The 10,284-nt window shown below is 39.6% G+C and overlaps 1 protein-coding gene across 2 annotated transcripts; it reads right to left on the bottom strand.

Moving 5' to 3' along the window:
- Positions 1 to 1,071: 1,071 nt before the first annotated feature.
- Positions 1,072 to 6,921, bottom strand: CAV2 (caveolin 2). Of its 2 annotated transcripts, XM_069462135.1 has the most exons (3): positions 6,724 to 6,921; positions 6,256 to 6,443; positions 1,072 to 1,706 (listed from the first exon to the last, which is right to left on the bottom strand). In XM_069462135.1, exons 1-3 carry the CDS (start codon positions 6,871 to 6,873, stop codon positions 1,556 to 1,558), a joined length of 489 nt encoding a protein of 162 aa, XP_069318236.1. In that variant the 5' UTR covers positions 6,874 to 6,921; the 3' UTR covers positions 1,072 to 1,555. The 2 variants fall into 2 exon arrangements, with proteins under 2 accessions (XP_069318236.1, XP_069318237.1); XM_069462136.1 differs by lacking the exon at positions 6,256 to 6,443.
- Between the last annotated feature and the right edge of the window lie 3,363 nt (positions 6,922 to 10,284).

Raw genomic sequence — 10,284 nt, 5'->3', positions numbered from 1 at the left:
AAGAATTCGAGCTTCATAATTTAATCATTGACTTGATTTGGTCCCCAATAGTATTCCAGTTCAAGCATCCTTTATATTTACCAGTCCTGGTAATTTTGAAAAACTTATTCATCTTCATTGAATGAAGATTTGACACTTATAAGGATATTCAAAGGAATATTAATTTAGGTTCTGATGGTAATTCTGAAATTTGAGAATTTATACACTTTTAAGGTGTGTAAGTTTTAGTAACTACTCACATCATAAACTTTTTTTATATGTGCCTATCATTTTGAAATAATGAGATTTTTTAAAGCAACAGCGACTCATAACACTGAAGTAGGATTCTACAGTTCAAAATGATAAGAATAACTTTATCCTGTGTTACCAAACCCATATTAGAGAACATCTTAAAGTAGCTGCTAGTTTTTAATGCATACATGTAGCTCAGTAGCATAGATCCAACAAGTTGATAACTCCTGTAAGTCTCTCTACATGGATCACTATAGTTGAAATTTTACTTAGGTGTCTGAAAATTAGCCTTTGTTGTATAATATTGAATAGCACCAATATTACTTGAAAGTAAAATGAAACATTAACAGGAATGCAGAACACAGGTTTAATTTCTAAGTACAAGAGAGAAAGCATCTCCTAGATGAAATACCAGTCAGGCATGAATTATTTTAAGATCATAGCCAGATAAATATCCGTCATAAAACATTTCAGATTTTGCTTGGAAAAGTTAGAAAGGAAAGCTTTGTGCATTATTCTTTTATATTCTCTTCCCAAAGAAGATATATAAGTGCTTTCATAATCAAGACAGTGCAATCTTACCAATGAAGTTACCTTGTGAGAGCTACATTTGCTCATTCTATATATTAGTTCAACAAGATAACAAATATAATAAAAATGCTTTAAAGCAATCTGATTAGAGCAACATTTACATTAAGTACAAAATATACAGTAAAATGAAACATCTTGTTAAATAGGCTTATAGATTAACAATACCTTAAAAGAACACATTTTCATGAATCTATTTTCACATTTGTTTTATTATATTTGATAGTTATTATAATCACTGTGTGCTTTTGTTACTGCAATTTCTAGGATCTTTGTATACCCTATCTCTAAGTATCCTTATGACTATATCTGTGAAGGTAATTTAAAAACTATGACTCCCAGGCTTAAAAAAAATAAGAAATCCATATTTTTACGAGCAAATAGTGTATAAAACTATTGTAGTGTTTTGAGAGAAATGACCCTTGATCACCATAGATTCATCATTAAAAAAATGTATGCTTTTGTACCAAAGCAAAAAACTGTCTGCCTTTCAAATTAAGTGTTTTCAACCTACTGTATAATTCAGGTTACAAAGTTAGCTATGAAATCCTTGGCTATTAATTAGAAAAGCATTATTTGAAAAGATCTGCCAATAAACATTTCTAAATGTGGTTCCCCATCTTAACAGTTTTCTTAATTAGAACAGTTGGGAAATGAACAGAACAGTAGTGCTTTTATGTTACAATAACAAAGAAGTATTACAGTATCCAAATCTCCAGACCTGGGGTCCAAGTATTCAGTCGTGGCTCAGTTGCAGGCTGATAGAAGAGAGGCTTCGTCCCACGCTTGTACACAACGGGGCAATGATAACATCTGTCACACTCTTCCATATTGTCTGCACTGAAGGCAGAACCATTAGGCAGGTCTTTACAAAAGGCATTATAATCCTGGGATGGAGGAACAGAGATGTGTAAGGATTATTACTGTTACCATCACTGACTCCTGTATATGCATGAAAAGGTATAATAATTATACTCATTGAATTTATAGTGGTAAAATGCACAAAAGATATGTTGCTTGTAAAATAAATAGTCATGTAGATGATAAATACTGATATTCTTTCTACTGGTGGCATGCTGTCTGAAACAATAAAACAAAAATAAATAAAACTGTATATTTATCTACCTGATCTCTACCCCTAAACGTTAATCTACCTAACTCTTCCTATTTCCCTGATTCTACTTCCTGATAGCCTTTCCTGTTGCCTCATTCCACTTCCCTTCCCCCTGGACCAGGCTGGGTTGGATACACCATCTTTGTGCTTCTAAAGTATAGTAATAAACTTCTTAATCCTCAAATTTATCAAAATGTATCATAAATAGATGCTTATATTCCCGCCTTTCCTACTAGAATGTAAGTTTTTAAAGTGATGACACCCTTGACCTTTAGTAAAGGTTTGGGCATAAATAAATGTATCAACCTCTTATGCTTTATATCATTAATTCTGCCTTATATTATTTATTTTTCATAATAATTATATGCACTGAAAAGGGCTATGTGGTATAGTTAAAAGAGCCCTGGAAATGATGTTAGAACTCTTAGACAAGAACAACTAGTCTGTCTTGAAATATTTTATATGCTTTTTATTAAGAAAACTACATATTCTTACATTCCCCAGGATGGTTAATTTTCTGTGTAATCCTCTAAATAATGTTCTCTGTTGTAGCAGTTGTGAATTCTGAGGCACTGCTGGTGGTCTCAGTGAAATCTTTATTATCACCTGCGTAGGCTCAAGGGAGTAGATTTTCTTGGTTTGCTATTAAAATGTGACTTAAATAAGTGTCTGCTGTACTTAGCCCAAAGTGAAGAAAAGATCAGGCAACTGTCTGATTGACTGATATATTTTTAGAATACAAAATTATTCATATTGACCATCTATACAGATTATATTTATCTTGTATTTTGTTCCAAGTGCTAAATACATGAAGCACTTTTATAAAAAAAAAAGTAATTACTGGGGGTTTCAGAGCAAAACAGCTGAATAGAAACCTGAATGATGGCAACTTTTGACTTCTTACGCTTCTCACTTGGTGTGTGTGGCCTTGGGCACGTCATTACAAATTAAGGTGAGAACAGGAAAGCTTACACAACTGGCTATCAGGATTGACATTGCTTATGCACCCCTGAAATGTCCATATGATGCTGTCATTTTACTATGTAATAAATAGACCTATTTTGAATTCAGAATATATAGTGAAAACAATTATAACAAAATAACCCCAAATTGGCCTACAACATGGCTGAAGTTTAGATCAGAAAGTTTTCTAATCAAGTCACTTCACTTAGAATATAATGCACTTTCCACTCTTCCTTAGGCTAAGAAATTTTTTTATCCCCGTAACTCCTCAGATCTACATATCCTAAAAGGAATTAAGCATGTGACAAAAGTGGATCTTCCAGTTTAACAAAGTGCAGCGACCCACATCTGAGCACTTCAGTTCATAGGGTGTGGTGAACTCATTTTAATTTTATTTTCTTTAAGTTGTTGTTCTCTCATTTTGGAGCTGACTCTCTGATATCAAACTTAAGTTGGGATCTGAACATCACAAATAGTTTCTTTTCTGAAACTCCAGGCAATTTGGAATGACCAAAATTTGGTTGAGGCTCAATGTGGCCAACCAAATACTTCTTAAATAAATGTTATAATCTATAAGATTATATACTCTTCCATTGGATAATAAAGCTCTAGGACAGAGACTTTTATTTAGCTTTGTATTAACTATAGTGTCATGCCGATTGCATTGTCATGACAATTTGCTGTATTAAAGACATCTTCTAGAAATGAGATTGCTACTATTGCATTTCCATCAGTTGGACATCTATTTGCTTTGCATTCCAGCAAAAATAAGGGGTATGAGTGCTCCAGTCACATTTCTTTCGTAATGATCCACTTATGACCAATAAATTGTATTTGTCAAACAACAGCTATCTCTATCTGATGGTGGTATGGAATCAAACCAGTTCACTGATCCCTAATGACCTGTATTCCAGTCTAGGGGCCAACATCACCAAACTTCTGTTTTGCTATTTGTTGTACTGTTGTTCTTTGTTTAAAGAATGTAAAATCAGATCTGTTATGATATTGTGACTTGGTTCAAAGTTCCATTACAGCACATGTTCATAATTTTGGTCACCACCAACTTCTTGGTAAAATAATAAAAACCCTCCTGCTTAAAAAAAAAAAAAAAAAAATATATATATATATATATATATAGACACATATAATGAAAAAAAAGCAAAAAAATAAAAAGCTTACTCATATTGGTTTGCTCTTCTATATGGTCTCTCCTTGCTCTGGTTTTATTGTGTCATGGGAATATAATCTATTAATGATAAACTTATTTTATCAAGGCATAAACTAACTTTTAAGGATTCTTGTTTGAAACTCCTCCTCTACTTGCAATCACAGCTGCCTAATGACAAATGTCTGACAGTTAAATATTAATGTTCCACATAAATTTAATTTGGAAAACAAGCCGAAGTTAAATGATACATTTTATGTGGCTAAAAAAGAAGTGAGTTGATGATTCACCAATTGAAGCAAGACCAAAAAACAAAATAAAACAAAACAAACAAACACACAAAAAACAATAACTCCTGTTCTCAGAAGTGCCAGTTGAAGAGAGGCAATATTTGGTTAATTGTACTTTTACTTATATCTTTCCACCATTTAGTAAATGAAAAACTTATTTTTTTCAAATTCTTTTCCCACAAAAGCTTTGGGAAAGTCTAGTTTTTTTGTGTGTGTGTGTGTATAAATATGGCACTTTATGGCACTTTTCCAAATAGCTTCACAGCCAAATAGTGTTTCATAACATGCTATGTTGTCACTGTTTTTCACATTTTTGAAAACGACAAAATTGACCTAGAGGTTAGATGACTGGTTTTAGTTCATTAGGAATCCTAAAATTTATGTGCTAACTTAGGCATCTTTAAAAAAAATCCATGTGTACATGTTAGAATATGAGGTAACTGTACATCTGGCCTTTGTGAGTCTGATCACATAAAAAGACAAACGTTTTCATTTCTCTGGCAATCTTTTGGCACTTTCAACATAGTTTAATTGTTCGCAACCTTTAGTGATGAAATTAAATCTGTGGTGTTTATCCTATACATATTTGGTGAATTTTTATTTATCTTTTAAAGTTTTCTTAGACTCCTTTCACTCTACAAAGCCTTCCCTGTTCCTCCCTCTACTTCATCAGAGTTAACTGCGTTTTCTCTGCATCCATCTCTGAACCCAGCCATCTGCCCTAGTATGCTGTGAGTGAGCTGAAGGTAGATCCTATGTTTCACCCATTTTCAGCCCAGTGCCCAGCACAAACTAAGCACTCAATAAATGTAGTGTGTGTTGAACTAACTAGACAGCTAACAGACTAGAGAAATTAAGATTCAAATGATAAAGAGGGATCATGAATAATTTGATAACTTCAACAACGTGTTCATTGCTGTATATGAGCATGCATTAGAGTGTGGCAATATCATATAAAGTGGTTAAGAAAGACATGGAGGCACCTGGGGTAATACATTTCATTAGGACTACTGTGAGCAACCAGCTTGACTGTTGTGATACTGAGGATGATGTGAACATTTTTCCTCTTAGATTAAAGCGGATAGGGTTTAACAAAACAATGACAAAACTTGTTAAAATATGACATTTAAAAAAAATTTTTTTAAATGCTTAAAAATGTTCTCCAAAGTTTTATGATGCATTTTGAGTGTGAATAAATTTACTCAACACATCCTTTCAATGGCCAGTGGGTTTCCATATTTCTTTTCCCTTTACCCAGATGCCATTCCCATTTGTGCTGCATCAGTGAAAAAGTAATTTGGAGGCCTTCTCATGCATCATCCTGAAGCTTGAGTTTTCATTCATTTGTGCTGGGGGATCCTCACCTGAAATGCACACACCTCCTCTGGTTCCAGCCTTGCTATTTGTCTGCAACAGGGCTGGAGCACTGTTTAACCAGGTCTGACATCCCTGTGCAATTATATGGGCAGTGCCATTCTGCTCAGAAATCACTTCTGTTTTACCCCAAGCACAGGTAGAGACGGGACAAAAGGTAATGAAAGAAAGAAGAGTCCCACCCAGAACCACAGGCACAAGTCATGACAGGGCTCTATGAGAGGGCCTGTGGCGGGAAGCATAGCTTCTAGGTCTCCACCTCCCCACTCAGCTCAGCCTTATGGACGTGAAGGAAAATCACACCCCAGGAAAGTTGGACATTATTTTTTCTGTTTAAACTCCCAGCCCATACTGTTAATCCAAAAAAAGCACACTGCCTTTCAAGGCCTTCCAATTTTTGCTACTGCTGAGGAACTCATGTGTGTCCTTCCCCCTGCAACAGGCCTGGGAGAAGAGGAGGGCAGGGGCCAGGTGGCCAAGAGCGTTCCTAGTTTCTGAAACCCAGTCCACCCCGGTGTGCCCCTTCTCACCAGATGTGCAGGCAGCTGAGGGTGGCAAAGAGAATTCCAGCAGCGAAGGCCAGGGGGATGGCCAGGAACACGGTCAGGAACTTGTACATCACGTACTTGCTGATTTCAAAGAGGGCATGGCTGCAGATCCACACTTTGTCACAGGAGTGCGTAGTCATGGGCTCTGCGATCACATCCTCAAAGCCCACCTGCGGAGACAGGACGCAGGGACCCCGAATTGTCACCCAACCTGCTGCCCCGGGAGCCGGGAGCTCCGGGAGCGGGGAAAACAAGAAGGAAGGACGTGGCTAGGGTGCCCCACCGGAATTTGGCTAAGAATTTCTGGGTACGCAGGTAACCCCGCAGCAGGTGGGACAGGGGGAGGGTGCGGGTCTCAGACCCCTCAGGGCGGACGCAGCGCCGAGGGAGGGGGTGGGTGGGGGAGGGGTTGGGCCCGAGGCTGTAGTAATCGCCCGCCCCCGGCTTCACCTTGAGGTGCGAGTTGAGCCGGTGGGGATCCCGGTCATGGCCCGAGTCGGCGAACTTCTCAGGGTCGGCATAGTCGACGTCGCCGTGGTGGCTGTAGGAGTCATCGTCCAGGAAGAGCTGCACGTCCGCCTTCTCCGTCTCCAGCCCCATCGCAGCGCTCGGTGCGTGGCCGCTGCAGCCCGGCTGGCGCGGTGCGGCTCCCGGCCAGCGCGGCCTCCCCTTCCCGTCGCGCCCGGCCCCGCCCCGCCTCGCCTTGTCCCCCACCACCCGGGCGGCGGCCGCTTCCCGCCTGGGCTCCGGCTCCCGGCCCCCGGCGACCCGAGCCCCGCCCAGAGCGCCCCGCCCGGGCCGGCGCTGGAAAGCGGCCTCCCCCGCCCGCCGCGACGCGTCACATCCCGGCCCTGCGCGGGGGGCGAAGGGTGCCGTCCCGACCAGGAGGGCCCCCTGGGTCACACAGCGAGACGGCCGGACTGCGATGCCTAAGAGCCGGCAGGTTGTCCCGGGGGGACAGACTGACTGCAGGGAGGCAGCGCGGTGGTTAAGGAGCGCGGGCCATGGAACCAGAAAGCCTGTGCTTACCTCCTGGCCCTGCTTGCCATGTGTGCTTCGGCCCGCGGTACTGAGACCCTGGGAGCCTCAGCCACCCGCTTCATAAAATGGGAGCTGTGGCACCTGCTTCAGAGTTGTCCTGTGAGAATTAAATGTTAATTGTATCTAAAACTTAACATGGCCCCAACATACAGTAAGCTTCCAGGCAACATTGTTGCTGCTGCGTTGTGAAGAGCCACAACATACCTGATTGCCCGGGGACCCCGCAAGTGCCAGGGGACCCCACAAGCGCGTCAGCTATTCCGCTATCCCAGTGCCCAGAGTGTGCGAGCTTGCTGGAAACACAGTGTGGATATGGACTTAGGTAGGTGAGCCCCGTCAGGTCCTGAGGTCGGATTTTTTTTTTTTTTAAACTGCTACTACAATTCTTAATTTTCCTTTGAATCAGACTCTGTTGAAAAATTCAGGAACCTCTACAACGCAGTCACATCTGAAATTGCCTCGTAGGAACCCTGTCTATAGAACCCCAACACAAAGCCAAACTGCAGTAGATGAATCGGCCTGCTGACCGCTCTCTCAAAGGCCTTCAGAAGGGAGGCGCTTGCGGTTCATGACGGGTTTTAGGGTCTGGCGGACTTAGTCGTGTGTTTGGGGAGGAAGAGAAGTCTGTGAAAATTACCAAAAGCAAAATAATGGGTCCTAGACTTGAGGGGGTGCTTGCAGCTTGCTCAAAGCTGAGACATAGTAGGCACACAGTAAATATTACTGGATGCAGTGTATTTGGAGTTTGCTGCACTAATCAAATCCCCTTATGTGAACTGGATTTGAAAATTTACCTCTGAAAGAAAAAAGACTATTTTTGAAACAATAAAAATTACTAAAAAAAAAAACAACAACAAAAGAAACCCCCCAAAAGCACATGAACTGAATGGGAAAATGTTTGGGGGCCAAAACTCAATATTTCTAATAATTAAATTACAAGTTTTCCTGCTGCTACTGCATCGTATGAATGGCAGTGTCAACCCTGTAGAGCGTTTCGGGGTCAGTCTCATGGCCATGGTGACCCTTTTCTTCCAGACGTGGCCCTACTGCCCTTTCCCTTGTTTTTTTTTTTACTTTTCTTTCCCAATTTTATTTATGTTCAATTAATTCCAAAGTGAAGACTCAGACATTCTACTGATTGCCTTTTCTGTACTTCTCTACTTCTGCTCTCCCACGTAGTCTGACCCGCTGAGAAATGGGACTCTTCTAGAATTGCTGTCCAACAACTGTTCGTCAGAGTGAATAGAAGTCGTGAATCTGTAAGTGAATCCTTAATATTAATTATGGCAAATTATGGAAATGGCAAATAGGAGACAGTTTACAGCCAATAACCCAATATAAAAAATAATTCAAAAATAGAGTAAAAATTTATCTCCTTAAAAATTATAATCCCAGATTTCAAAATGTTTCATCCACAAAAGAAAATCATTCCCATAGTACCAGAGTGAGTTGACACAGTGGCTAAAATCTGGCCTTAGAGATTCTTCCCTTATAATTCTTGTCCATTGATCACAGTTACATTTCCAGTAGGATTATTAGGATTTTTGAAAGAGTTATAAATGATTGACTCATTTTTCAGACAGTGGAGCTAGGAGGCTGAAAAGAAGGTGAAATCAATATGGTCTTAACAGGACAGTTTAGATTATAGATTCATTTGTAAAATGATAAGCATTTATGAAAAGGTGTCTCTAAAACCTAAGCTAAATAAATGAAACCCATCTAGATTTATTATATATAGCATAGAACTCAAGAGGGGAGAATTCATTTGTTCATCCATTTACCAATTGCTATTGAACAGCCCCCTTGCTCATGGGTTGGGTCAGTATGAGGTTCTTATTTTGATGAAGTTCGTGTTCATTTTGTCATTTTAACACATAAGATTTTTTGAGGGGAGCTGTAAAAATGATTTTGCGTATCCTATCAGTAAATGCTTAGATAATGTTAGCTACTGTTGTTCTCAAGAGATTTCAACTGGAGTGATTCCCACAGGATATGGAATCCCGTCCTTACTAGCTCAAAGGGAGATTTACCAGGAAAGGGGAAAGAGAGGAAGTGGGTGGGAGCTAAATGGCTGAACACATTCTAGTATCTCCTAGACCACAGGATTGCTCTCCAATAAGCCCCTTCCTCCTGTAAGTGTCCTATAACTCACAGAAATAGAAAGTTTTATAATAAATTAATACTGGTATATTTATCTTCTGGCTATTATTATATATCATAGCTTCTAACAAGAGGGCTGATTTTTAGATGGCATATTAATATATCTGAGGAATAACAACTTGATAATAGATTAGTATTTGTGAGTAGGATAGTTAATAACCATTTGGTTCCTCACTTCTTTCAGCACAGTGTCTAAGAAAGATGGTTAACTTTCTGGTTCATCGAAAATTGTATGTGAATGCTCCAATGAATAAAAATATCTATTTTTTTCCTTTCAGTGTTTTTTTTTCCAAATCACAAATATGTCATCTTTTTTTCCTGGATAGCTTACATCAGTTTAAGTCAGGGTCTGTTTTTCAAACTACCTTTGCACAAGTTGGCTGTTAGTGAAAATACAGTAACAATAACTTCTTAATCTCACCATATGGTTTAACAGTACGTAAAGCATTTGGATTGGACCAGGATTTCTCAACCTCAACACTTTTGACATTTTGGGCCAAATCATTCTTCCTTGTGAGAGGCTGTCCGGTGCAATGCAGGGTGTTTAGCAACATCCCTGGCCTCTACCCACCAGATGCCAATAACACTTCCCAGTCGTGACAACCAAAATGTTTCCAGATGTTGCCAAATGTCCCCTGGGGGCCAAAATTGCCTTTCCCCTACTTTTCCAGGCTGAGAACCTCTGCATAAGACACAGTGTCAATGTAAATGGGAAAAATTAAGCTCCAGCTCTTCATTTACAAACCCATGCTTAAGATAATCCTCAGGATTGTAATATCAATTTATCAGAAATTCCAGGGCTTTTTGATA

This window comes from Eulemur rufifrons, chromosome 29 (genome assembly GCF_041146395.1).
Source record: "Eulemur rufifrons isolate Redbay chromosome 29, OSU_ERuf_1, whole genome shotgun sequence".
Taxonomy (NCBI): domain Eukaryota; kingdom Metazoa; phylum Chordata; class Mammalia; order Primates; family Lemuridae; genus Eulemur; species Eulemur rufifrons.
Note: the sequence above shows the minus strand (reverse complement) of the source record. Positions and strands in the feature narration are given on the sequence as shown.

What these genes read in the sequence shown, in the direction of transcription:
- CAV2 (XM_069462135.1), bottom strand. Translation starts at nt 6,873, where the DNA reads ATGGGGCTGGAGACGGAGAAGGCGGACGTGCAGCTCTTCCTGGACGAT. An exon ending in GGCTCAACTCGCACCTCAAG is followed by an intron (nt 6,444 to 6,723) that starts GTGAAGCCGGGG and finishes CTGTCTCCGCAG; the next exon opens with GTGGGCTTTGAGGATGTGAT. An exon ending in CTCAGCTGCCTGCACATCTG is followed by an intron (nt 1,707 to 6,255) that starts GTGAGAAGGGGC and finishes CCTCCATCCCAG; the next exon opens with GATTATAATGCCTTTTGTAA.